Source organism: Aquarana catesbeiana, linkage group LG01, assembly GCF_042186555.1.
Source record: "Aquarana catesbeiana isolate 2022-GZ linkage group LG01, ASM4218655v1, whole genome shotgun sequence".
Classification (NCBI taxonomy): Eukaryota; Metazoa; Chordata; class Amphibia; order Anura; family Ranidae; genus Aquarana; species Aquarana catesbeiana.
Window position 1 is genome coordinate 588320281 of NC_133324.1, and position 12910 is coordinate 588333190.

Genomic DNA, 12910 nt, shown 5'->3' on the forward strand with positions numbered 1-12910 from the left:
GTTTTACCGCCGGCGCCCCCTACCGCCCCAGTGTGAAAGGGGCCTAATAGAAGTCAATGCAAGTTGCCTGAAGTCTTCTGTGGAGACTTCTATCCTCTCTGGGAAGCCTGCCAAGTCTGATAAAAGAAACTAAAAAGATACAATGTTTCCACTTGTCAAAGAACTGAACTCTGTGTGTAGGAGTTCTCAGTTTGTTTGTTGCTTACAAGTAAAAATCCTGTATTTTCTGCTAGAAAATCACTTAGAATCCCCAAAAATTGTATATATTTTTTTTAGCAGAGACCCTAGGGAATAAAATAGCAGTTGCTGCAATATTTTATGTCACACGGTATTTACGCAGCGGTCTTTCAAACACAATTTTTTGGGGAAAAAATAAACTAATCAATTAAAAAAAAAACTAAGCAGTAAAGTTAGCCCATTTTTTTTTGTTGTCCAAAAGTTTTGATTACCTGTTTAAATGTAAGAAATTTTCTGTATCACTTATTACTTAAGGTTGCTTTCACACTGGAGCAGGCAGGCGTTGACAGTAAAACGCTGCTAGTTTTAGTGGCGCTTTACCGCAATTTAGCAGCGCTATTCGGCTGCTAGCGGGGCGCTTATAACCCAGCTAATGCCCGAGGAAGTGCAGCTGCCGAATCACTTTGCAGTCGCTTCGGCAGCGGTGCGCATTCATTTCAATGGGCAGGAATGGTGGAGGAGCGGTATACACCTCTCCAAAGATGCTGCTTGCAGGACTTTTTTAACATCCTGCCAGCGCATCGCCTCAGTGTGAAAGCACTCGGGCTTTCACACAGACTGCAGGGGAGCCGTTTTGCAGGCACTATTTTTAGCCCAAAAGCGCCTGCAAAAACGCCCCATTGTGAAAGGGGTCTAACTGTTAGATTTTATGAGATGAAGGGGAAAAAAAAAAAAATCGGCATCCTATATCGGCCGCCGCGCTTTCTAAATATCGGCATCGGCCAAAGAAAAACCCATATCGGTCGACCTCTACACAACATACTTACCGACTGCCCAGGACAGTGTTGCTTTTCATGCAGTTATCCTGCCATGGCTGAGTCCTTGGTTGTGTCTAGGAATCACAGCATGAGGCTTGTTGGGGTGCTGTTTGTCAATATATTGTTAATGCATATGCAAATCACATGGTTCCTTTTTGTGCAAATTCAGCAGCTAGAATTGGCATATGACAGAGCTGTGGGCACAACCATGCAGCCAGCCAATTACAGCTCCCTTCTAAAAGCCATCACAGGATCTGGTTCATGGTTCTGTCTCAGGCTGTTAAAGTGTAACTAAAGGCAAAACTTTTTTTTTTTTTTTGATAGAGTGGAGATGGATTATAACTAGAGATGGGCCGAACTTTTCCTGCTTGGTTCACAGCAGAACTCCCAAACAGGGGAAAAGTCATGGCCAGAACCGCAAACTCCATTGAAGTCTATGGGAGCCGAACATGAGAAATCAAAGTGCCGATTTTGAAGGTTTATATGTAAGTAATTGACCATAAAAGAGGTATGGGGTCCCAGGTACTGCCCTGGGTAACCTGTATCAATACAAACATTTTTTTTAAAACTATCAGGTTTTCAGGAGCAATGATTTTAATGATGTTTAAAGTGAAAGAATAAAAATGGAAAATTGCTTTAAATATAGTTCTTGGGGGGTCCTAGTCTGCCTGTAAAGTGGCACATCTCTACCGTGTATAGAACCTGCTGAGGCAAAACTGACATTTCTAAAGTAAAAAAAAAGACGAATCAAATCACATTTAAATTGACTCCGGTTGCAATCGCCAGCACCCGGCTATGTAAACATTTATTTTTTTTTAAGCGTCTGGTATGATCCCCCAAAATCCGTAACAGATCCTTATGCGATCATTCAGCCTTGCAGGTCAGGAGGGGGGGGGGGGGTGTTAAGCAAGCGCCTACCCCTACCTATTCACCAAAAAAGTGTAAAAATAAATAAAAACAGTAGACCAGTTTTTGACCATTCCTTTATTAAAAATTAAAACACAGTTTCCCCGCTGTAGATCCATCGTCAATCATGACGCCTGCTGCTCCCCCGACCAGAAAAAGCAACAAAAAAAGCTCTGCCCCCCCTGAATGCAAACCAAATGACTGGATTGTCGTTTGACAGTTCTTATATAGGTTAGGGCGGGCCACCCGGTGACGTCACCAGGTGGCACCACCACCTAGTGACATCACTGAGCCACCATGACCCGGTAGGCAACGCCACAAGGGAGGTGGTGCCACCAGGTGACGTCACTAGGTGGCCCCGCCCTTACCTATATAAGAACTGGCAAAGGGCAATCCAGCCATGCAGTTTGCCTTCACAGGGGTGGAGATTTTTTTTTCTGTTTTTGGGTACGGCGGCGTCGTAGTTGATGATAGATTCACATGGGGGGGAGGACACTGTTTTTTTATTCTTTTTAAAATTAAGGATTTGTCAAAAACGGTCTCTGTTTTTATTACTTCTTGACACTTTTTTGGTACCCCATACTCATTTACATAAAAGGGGGGTAGGATCTGGGGGCCCCCTTGCTAAAGGGGCCTTTCAAATTCCGATAAACCCCCAGCCTGTAGACCCCCACAACCACAGCCCAGGGTTGTGGGGAAGAGACCCTTGTCCCTATCAACATGGGGACAAGGTACTTTGGGATGAATGGGCGCCCCTATGGCGTTTTTTTTTTTTTTTTTTTTTTTTTTTTTTTACCATTTGTACCCGCAAATGTTTTTTTTTTATTCAGCTGTCAGCGGGGAAGGCCATTGACAGCGGACCACCTATCGGTTGTTAAGGATGCTGCAGCCGGCTTCCTGGGCCCCCTCCTTAATAACCAGCTTTTACGGCACCCTGATTGGGCAAAATGTGCCGCGTGCAGTGCATTGCAGGACGTTCGGCAGGGCGAACACCCGCCAAACACCCTGCTATTTCGAGTGTTCCCTGAATGGAGCGAACAGGCAATTTATTTTTATTTTTTTAAAGACAGTGGTGTGTGAACACACTCCAAAAACTCCACCTGGTGCAAAAAAAAAAAATGTGACACACAAAACGTGCACAGGGTGTACACATAGTCATCTAAAGGAGAAGGACCTTATCCCTGATCTCCCGGGGCGCTAGGCTCCAGACGGGGACTGGGGTACCTCACTTGGTCCATCTGGCCGAAACCAGACAGACCCCATTCTTTGGAAGGTTTGCCGAGACAGACTAACCCAAGTACTAGGTAGGGCTCCCCCGAAGGGAGACCCCATGAGAGAGGGCCGACAAAGCCAGAATGCCATGTCCACCCCCTCCCAAGACGTTCAGGGCAGGCCCGAAGACCTACAACCTACCAGTCAAACGTGAAAAAGTATACATCAACAAACAAGGAGAAAGTGACACAACAAACACACAAAAATAAGTGGTGAAGGAAGTGACGACAGGAAGTAAAAAATGCCATTGTGTAAAACAATAGCCGGCCCTTTGGCCAGGAATAAAAAAAAAAAACCTCTGGTCCTAGACCATTTTAAACCCATACAGAATATAGAAAGAAAGAAAACAGTATCATTAGCAGTAATCAGCATTGATTCATGAAGAATCTTTCTTGCCAAACCAAACTATTAACTTTCTATGAGGAGGTGAGTTGCCATCTAGATAAAGGAAGGCCGGTAGACATGGTGTATCTGGATTTTGCAAAAGCATTTGACACAGTTCCCCATAAATGTTTCCTGTACAAAGTAAGGTCAGTTGGCATGGACCATAGGGCGAGTACATGAGTAAAAACTGGCTACAAGGGTGAGTTCAGAGGGTAGTAATAAATAGGGAGGACTCGGAATGGTCAGGGGTGGGATGTGGGGTCCCCCAGGGTTCTGTCCTGGGACCAATCCTATTTAATGTATTCATAAACGACCTGGAGGATGGGGTGAGCAGCTCAATCTCTGTATTTGCGGCCAATACTAAGCTAAGCAGGGCAATAACTTCTCTGCAGGATGCGGAAACCTTGCAAGTAGATCTGAACAAATTAATGGGAAGGGCAACTACAAGGAAAATGAGGTTTAATGTGGAAAAATGTAAAATAATGCATTTGGGTGGCAAAAATATGAATGCAATCTACCTACTGGGGGGAGAACCACTGGTGGAATCAAGGATGGAAAAGGACCTGGGGGTCTCAGTAGATGATAGGCTCAGCAATGGCATGCAATGCCAAGCTGCTGCTCACAAAGCAAACAGAATATTGGCATGCATTAAAAAGGGGATTAACTCAAGATATAAAGCGGTAATTCTCCCACTCTACAAGACTCTGGTCCGGCCGCACCTGGAGTATGCTGTCCAGTTCTGGGCACCAAGTCCTCAGGAAGGATGTGCTGGAAATGGTGCGAGTAGACAAGGGCAACAAAACTAATAAAGGGACTGGAGAATATTAGTTATGAGGAAAGGTTGTGAGCACTGAACTTATTCTCTCTGGAGAAGAGAGGCTTGAGAGGGGGTATGATTTCAATTTACAAATACCATACTGGTGACCCCACAATAGGGATAAAACGTTTCCGCGGAAGGGAGTTTAATAAGACACGTGGCCACTCATTAGGTATTAGAAGAAAAGAGGTTTAACCTTAAACTGCATAGATGGTTCTTTACGGTAAGAATGGCATGTATGTGGAATTCCCTTCCACAGGAGGTGGTTTCAGCGGGGAGCATTGATAATTTCAAGAAACTATTAGATAAGCACCTGAACGACCACAACATACAAGGATATACAATATGATACTGACATAAAATCACACACATAGGTTGGACTTGATGGACTTGTGTCTTTTTTCAACCTCACCTACTATATATGTAACTATGTACTATGTAGCCAAAAGGTTCGGCCCTAGAGGCAGGTGTGATGGTACAGTGACCTTGGTGTCAAAGTGACCTGCATCAAAGTGAGACTATGGCACCCCTTGACTGCCACTTCAGGGGTACATACACCACAGGCTTCTTTCGAACCCGGCCCTCCAGTCAGACCGGTGCAACCCCATCCCCACCAGGAAGGCGACAGAACTTAGAGAGCTTAAGGAGAGCCTTACCTACAACTGGGGACAAGCCGAAGCCAGATTCAACCCAGGAGGAAAAGGTTCCTCCCTCACCCCCACCATTCCCACCTAATATAATTCAGGAAGTACTAACCGACCCCCCTCCAGGATGAGGGGGGTCAGTGCTCTTTCCCAAAAGACTGACAAGAACAGGAACCACACTTGATCTTAGCCAGAAGGCCGAGAACACCCGGCCAGACCCAGTGCCTCTCCATCCCCATCAGGAGGTAACCCTTCCGTCTTTCTCTAAAGGAGACCTACTAACGGTCCTCAGTTCATCAAGCGGTCCGGTTTGGAATCTCCCCAAAACTAACCGTCCAGATTACCATTACACCAAGTGGATTTGCATAACCATCGCCACCCCTAACCTACCTCTGTAGATCGGGGACAGTAGCACAGCGCCACCACTTGGTAACTGATAAGAACAGATACTACACTTGATCTTAGCCAAAAGGCAGAGAAGCGACTGTTGCTGGGCATTGCCATCCTGGATGTGATATCAGCAGTCCCAGTAGACTCAACTGAAGTGACACGCTATAGTATTCCTCTTCGCTTCTCCCCCAGCAGCTATATAAAGGAGGGGCAGATGAAATGGGCCAGCACAGAAAGTAAATAGGACACTTCCAGACTAGAAGAGGGCTATGACAAGCAAAGAGGAAGAAGCTGCGTGGACCTTCTTAAGTGTCAATTCCCTCAGTTCAGAAGCACATTGCAAAACCATAAAAAAAAAAAAAAAAAACTGTTTACAGAAAAGAAAATGTTGGAAGTATTTAGAGTACTTGATTTTAATGTGCTTTTACCTGCAATTTTTTTACGTTTGTGACCATGTCTTTTTAATGCTGAATTAACAGACAAAGGCAGTTTTCATCATGAAACCATGTGACTACTGTAAAATCTCCAGATGATATCTATTCAAATTTTTCTCATGGAATGGGTTTCTATGTGACTTTGCACATGAGAGTTTACACATAATTCAAAGACAATGTTCCCCATGCACATTTTGAAGAAAATGGCTGTTCAGTAATGTTGGGTGCTGTAATGACCATAGGCTGGAAACCATGGACGATCAAAGTGAAGAAATATCATAAGTACATCAAAAATTCCTCAAAAGGGTCCAAAGCTTTATTTTTGTGGTCACATGATAAACATACGGCAAAGTTTCGGAGGCACCCAGAGCCCCTTAGCCACTTGTCTGACGAAGGAGCCCTGCGTGGATCCGAAACGTTGCCATAGGACCATTTCGGGGAATCTTGTTTGCTGACATTTCTTCACTTTTACATTCACATGTCACATTTTAGTTGCATTGCAAGTGCTCCTAGATATGATTTTCAAAAGGTCTCTAAATAAATATTGCTCTTAGCCCCAAATCAACTTTTCTATCATCATTCTAACTGTATTTATGCAGCTAACTGAAATGTGTCAACATAAACTGATTTTTTTTTTTTTTTATAGCGCTGAAATTGCTCTCACTGGGTACATACAATATTACTTTCAGAGAAAAGGCTGCTGACAAACATACTTCATTTTCTTTTGCTTTTCTTGGTTGAGAAATCTGCCTGGAAATATCATATGACTTTTTTGCAGTTTCAGATTGTTTTTGTTTTAATACTGTTGTTCTTTTGTGTGACAACAATCCTCTTTTCTGAGCGCTGTCATCTGATAAGGACTACTTGGTCACCAATATCTCAGAGTATATGAAACCCTCAGCATGTTCCTTGTCAGAATGAAAGATATTTGCAAAAAGGACATACTTGAAGTTAAAAGCAGAAATGGAATAAATCACTGGAATGTGAATGTCATGATAAAAATAGCATGACTTGGTAGATGCAGTTACAGATCTGTCATTGCAACAAATGGTCTTCATCTATATTAATATGATCTACGTCTTACCCAGATATCTGCCTTTGTTGTAATCTTCTTTCCCCCATAAAGGTTGATCATTTCTGGAGCTCTGTATGAGAGAGTGGTATATCTAAAAAAGGATTAAAAAAATGATTAAAGTTCACAAAATGTAACATTCATATCAAACCTGGTAAATTTTACGTAAACCAATGCTACAGTAGACTGAATATTACAGTTTGCCTAAGAAAAGAAAAAAAACAATTCCAAATCTTCATAAAGATCCTTATAAAGGTCAATGAGTGCTAAAACCATGACAACTTTTCATCCTTAGTAAACATTCCAAAAAAAGCCCAAGTCCAACTTTTGCACACAGAAAAAAAAAAAAAAAAAAAAAGAAAAAAAAAAGAAAAAAAAAGAAGAACGCAAATACTATATATCTGCAAAAGCATTGAAAACACAATCAGTTGATCATAGGTGTAATATTATACCTAGTACATACCCAATGACAGCTCAGATCGAAGTCACTGTACTAACGATCCAATGTTAGCACATCGATTTCTCCTGCTGAGCTATTGTGTTCTGACAGGGGGACAAACCCCTCCCACCCCGCCAGAACACTCCGGTCAGTGCTCTCAGCCATTGTCTGAAAGCGTTGATGGAAAGCCAGTCGGCTGCTAGTTTTCCTGCATGCTCGTCTGACAGAAGTCAGCCATACACGAGCCGAATGTTGGACCGGCCAATGTCGCCCAACATTCGACATCCTGCCGACAGCTTGTAACATCCTGTAACAGCTTGTAAACACTGCTAAACGCATTTAGCAGGGTTTCGTTTTACAGACGTTTTTCATTTTAATAAACAAAAACGCTTCTAGATGCAAACGTTGCTAAACACAGCATGTAAATGTGGCTAAACTGACGTTTTTAGATGTCGGTTTCTAGCTGTCAAGCTAAATCATTCAGTAGAGGTTAAACAACATCTCGTGTACATGAAGCCTTACTTGGCTGGGGGAAGGGTCAATGGACTATGAGTGCAGTGATCTATTGAGAACTACAAGTCTTTCTGTGGCAGTGGAAGTTGAGACTTAAGCCTCGTACACAAGATCGGATGTTCATCCGGGATGACAGACTGTTTGCCTAAAATCCGACTGTTAGTATGCTCCATTAGACAATTGTTGGCAAACTTTCTGTTGTCAGATTTTCGTCTCATGTGTAAACAAGTCCGTCACACAAAAGTCCAAAGTACAAACACACATGCTCAGAATCAATGCTCACCAAACACGACATTAGCAGAAGGTGCCCAAAGGGTGGAGCTCAAGTGCTGAAATTCCACGTAGTACGTCACTACGCTCGTGTTTGTTGGGTGACAATTGTGTACCATTTGTATGCAAGACAAGTTCCTGGCACACGCCCTTCGGACAAAAGTCTGACGCTTTGTTGGCCAACAATCCGATTGTGTGTACGAGGCTTTAGGCTGGCCATACATTATACAATTTTCTTGTACAACTTTCCTCTAGATTTACCAAAACCATTTAATATGAGGTCAAACCTAAACACTGTCAATTAGTAAGAAACCAGGCAGGCCATTGCACTACATGGGTGAAGGTAAATCTAAAAGGACATTGAACAAGAAAGTTGTATAACGTATGGCCAGCTTTATAGATTTATTCACAGATCAAATGCAGCTTAATTGAAAAGTGACAGCAGCTGTGGATGAGAACCCCCAGATATTGTCACAGGGGGCTTCTTTTTTTTCGGGGGGAAGAGAGGTTCCACTTGGCACCACTAAATATGGGTGTAACATGATCTAAAAGGTGGAGTTAGCCTTTAACTATATTCAGCTAAAAAAAACTTCTCCTTTCTTGGGGGATAGGTAGGGGATGGAACATATTTTATTTTCCAGTATGCTTGAAACTTGAAACTCAAGCAAGTCAAATTTAACCAGGTTACCAATTTAGAGAAAAATAACACCACATTATTGCACAGCAGATGAGCATTACCTGCCTTCTTTACAGGATGCACCTTTTAAAACATTTTTTATCTGGTGATAGAGAAGCTTGAGGGCTGGTTCACATCTGTGCACTGTGTTTATGACGCGCTGTGCTTTAGGCGCTCTACAGTGAACTTTATAGATTGCAAGTTTAAAAGGAAAACACATCAAAGATGCAGCATGCACCTAAAACACACAGGTGTGAATGAGCCCCAAATATCTCCCCATCCTGCTGCATGCACTTAGCTTCTGCTTCCTAGCCAGCTGCAGCCAATTAGAAAAAAAAAGTCTTGGGAAAGTTTCAAGTTGTTAAAATTACAATTTACACTTCTAAAAAACCTCCCTCAACATAACAATTCTAGCCTGGAAACTGGCTGCTCAGGAATCCAGTGCTGTGTTATGGGAGAAAATTGGGTCAATACTCCTCCATGTCCACAGTGCTGGCTATTTTACTTCACTCCAGCAATTGAAAAGTAGGGAAGTATAAGAGAGGTTGGGAAAAGTGGATATCAGATTGTTTCAAGAATCTGTTACGTTGCCACAGCTTCAAAGCCCTCTAGTCTACACTACTCCCATCATCCCAAGGATGCATTTTTATATAAAAGCAGCAAAACGTCAGCTTAAAGGACTTTTAAATGGTTTCCCATGGTACACAGAACATGGAAACGCAATTATTTTAGTAAAAATAAACGGCTGAATACCTTTTCTCATCAGAAGTGTATAGCAATCTTGTGACTTCTATCAGTGCCTGGTTAAAGCTTGTAGGAGGAGTTTTCATACTGCGCTGGCTGTCCTATGAGGCTGCAGTACCCCTGACCCTCTGTCTGGACAGTGCCGATTGGCCCTGTGCTGATCACATGCACTCTCCCAAGAAAAAAAAAAAAAAACTCTCTAGCAATACCCACCAAACTGAGCATGTGCAGCCTGACTCCAGTAACTCTGTCTTATCCAAACATGTTTTGGAGTCAGAGGAAGAAGAGAAGGATCTGTGCATACAGAATCAAACAGCCTTTTTACACAATGCAGAGGATTAACCCCTTAGGTTCCACAGTGGAGAATAACAAGCATGCATTACTGCATATACAGACTGATTTTACTGTTGTGGGTTAATTAACACTTTAATAGCATTATCACAACAGTTTTTGTTTTTTTAAGAGAAACTAAACATCTTGTTACATCTGTGCATTCTGGTGTACTCCAGAACAGGTGTTTTTTTCATGAATTATTTTTTATATGCACGTCAAAATGTCATGCAAAATTAACAGCACCACGAGCACCACAGAAAAGGTGTGACTGGACCTGTTTCCCAAAGACAAACTACCGTAGTACTGTAACTATTTTATTACTTAACAAATTACTCAAACTACTCTGTTGCAGTGGAACAATCTAAGGTCAAAATCAGTAATAGCCCTCTCATTTAACAAGTGTCAGAGGAAAAAAATTGCACCTCTAGCACACAAAGGTTTCTTTTTTTTTTTTTTTTTTTAAGAATTCAATAACAAACACTCATCAAAGTCAGCTTAAACATAACCTGTCATGCTGCAGAAATGCTGACAAAGACAGCAATATTTGGCAATGTTTTTCTGACAATAGTTCCCCCCCCCCCCTTACAATCTGAATTGTTTTTTATTACCTATTTGGCAATGTCACACGAAGCAGTGGAGCCCTACAGAACACAGCTTTATTTTCTTTTTATGTGGACAACCCAGCCAAAAAGGGAAAAAACAAACATAGGGAGGGGGTGTGAAGCTCCTTTTAAAAGTTTTTGCAAGGGCTAAATAATAATAAAAAAATAAATGTACTTTAGTAAAGAAAATGAAGTAGAAAAAGGCTGGCCATACATTATACAATTTTCTGTACAATTTTCTTTAGATTTACCTTCAACTATGTAGTGCAAGGGCCTGACTAATTGAATACAATTGAAAGTGTTGTTTAGTTTTGACCACATATTATATGATTTTTGGCAAATCTAAAAGAAAGTTGAACACATATGGCCAGTCTAAGATTGTGGTCAAGTTTTTATTGCTGTCTGGGTCCCTGCTGGGGAGATGAATTCTTCCAACCTCCCCCCCAGGGTCACAAGTGATGGGAAATTCAAAATTATAGAGCTGTCATCAAAGTAAGAAATGAGGGAAAAACCTTCCGTTGGGACACATGTTTCTATGACAAATCTCTATGATGGGAAATTATTACCCTCCAAATATATTTCTTCTTTCCAGGACAGGAAATGTGGGGAAATATTTCTCCTCTGTGTGCCATTGTGGAGATCTCCTTTCACTTCCTGTTTTGTCAGCTGAACAGAAGCGAGCGGATATCTTTCCAAGCTGAGAAAAATACTCTTTTAGACAACTCTCACTGAATAAGTGTCCCCTATTATAAGATTTTCCCTCTATTCCTATTTTTGGAGACATCTCTAAATTTTGGATTTCCCACCACTTTTGGTCCCTGTCACAGTGGTCAGCATAAACAAAAAGAGACAAAATTCCCCAAGGCTTTGCTGTTCTATGTAAAAAAGTATATGTTTTAAATACAGCTGAATCCCCAAACTATTAATTATTTTTGCTTTCTGTGTCCCATTGAGGAGATTTCCCTTTGGATCCTGTCCCGACGATATAACAGGAAGTAAAATAAAATCTATTCAACAAAAAACTGGTCATTGCAATGGGTATCTCCATCATAACATTTCCACTCACCTCCTAATCCAGCAACATCCATACATGTCAGAATTTCCCATCATTTTCTATTTTGCAGAAAATTCACCAGGACAAATTGAGTGGTAAATCACCCCAGGGGAGACAGAGAATCAGAGATGGCACTAAAACTTGACACTTTCTCATGCTAGCCAAAAAGAAAGTGTATGTAAATGCCCAAAATGTATATAAACCCCAACAATGAACTTTAAGCCCTCTATTTGCTCTTTTGGTCTGTTAAACATAGAGTCAAAACTGTCCAATCTTCCTGTACTATTTGACTACTGTACAAAACACAATTGGGTATACCTGACACCACTCAGTCTACATAAATGCTGTGTGTTGTCAGTACACAAACAGGACTTACACTAGGTTCACACCTATGCATTTAGTGCGTTTTGAAGAAACGCACTACAGTCAATTTAACATGGTTTCCTATGGTACACGTTCACATGCGTTTTTCAGCCAGTGCGATTTTGGAAATGGACCTGCACCAAAAACGCAAGTGTTTTTGATGCATTTTTACATGCGTTTTGTTTCTTTTTTCCTATGACAAACTGTGAATAGCTGGATGTTAAAGGAGTGGGCCAGGAAGCCAGTCGCCGCATCCTTAACAACCAAGGAGTCATCAGCTGTCAGCGGGATTTTAAGGGAAGCCCCACACCAACATTGAAAAAAAAATGGCTTGGGCTCACCCCCAAAAATCCATACCAGAGCCTTATCCGAGCATGCATCCTGGCAGGTAAGGAAAGGGAGGGGATGAGTGAGCCCCCCTCGACCCCCTCCTTAACCATACCAGGCCACATGCTCTCAACATAAGGGGGGTGCTTTGGGACAGGGGGCTATGCCCCCCCCAAAGCACCTTGTCCCCATGTTGATGGGGACAAAGGCCTCTTCCCCACAACCCTGGTCGGTGGTTGTGGGGGTGTGCGGCTTATCTGAATCTGAAAGCCCCCTTCAACAAGGGGGCCCCAGATCCTGACCTCCCCCTTATGTGCAGGATTATGGGGTACATAGTACCATACCCCTACTCATTCACCCCAAAAAAAGTGTAGTGGAAAAAATGACAGTAGGAAGTTTTTTGACAAGTACTTTATTTAAAAATAAAAAACAATCTCCCCCAGCGTAGATCCATCGTTAATTATGACGCTCGCCCCCACCGCCAACCTGAAAAAATAAAAATAAAAAAACGGTCTGCTTCTGCCATCTTCGCCATCTGACAGATCTTAAAAGGGGCGGGGTCCTCCACTGACATCACTGGGTGGCCACACCCTCTTGTGACGTTGTGGGCCCAGCAGGCCCCTGGCCAACAATGTCACAAGGAGGCGTGGCCATCCGGTGACATCAGCGGGTGAC

The 12910-nt window shown here is 42.3% G+C and overlaps 1 protein-coding gene and 1 pseudogene across 3 annotated transcripts in view; both read right to left on the bottom strand.

Moving 5' to 3' along the window:
• BMP2K (BMP2 inducible kinase) overlaps positions 1–12910 on the bottom strand; it is a 271543-nt gene that overhangs the window by 87398 nt on the left and 171235 nt on the right. For all 3 annotated transcript variants that reach the window (XM_073597989.1, XM_073597994.1, XM_073597982.1), the window contains exon 6: positions 6927–7008. In XM_073597989.1, the coding sequence (XP_073454090.1) occupies positions 6927–7008 (82 nt within the window). The remainder of the gene's footprint in view (positions 1–6926; positions 7009–12910) is intronic.
• LOC141124382 (U2 spliceosomal RNA) lies at positions 5412–5503 on the bottom strand (annotated as a pseudogene).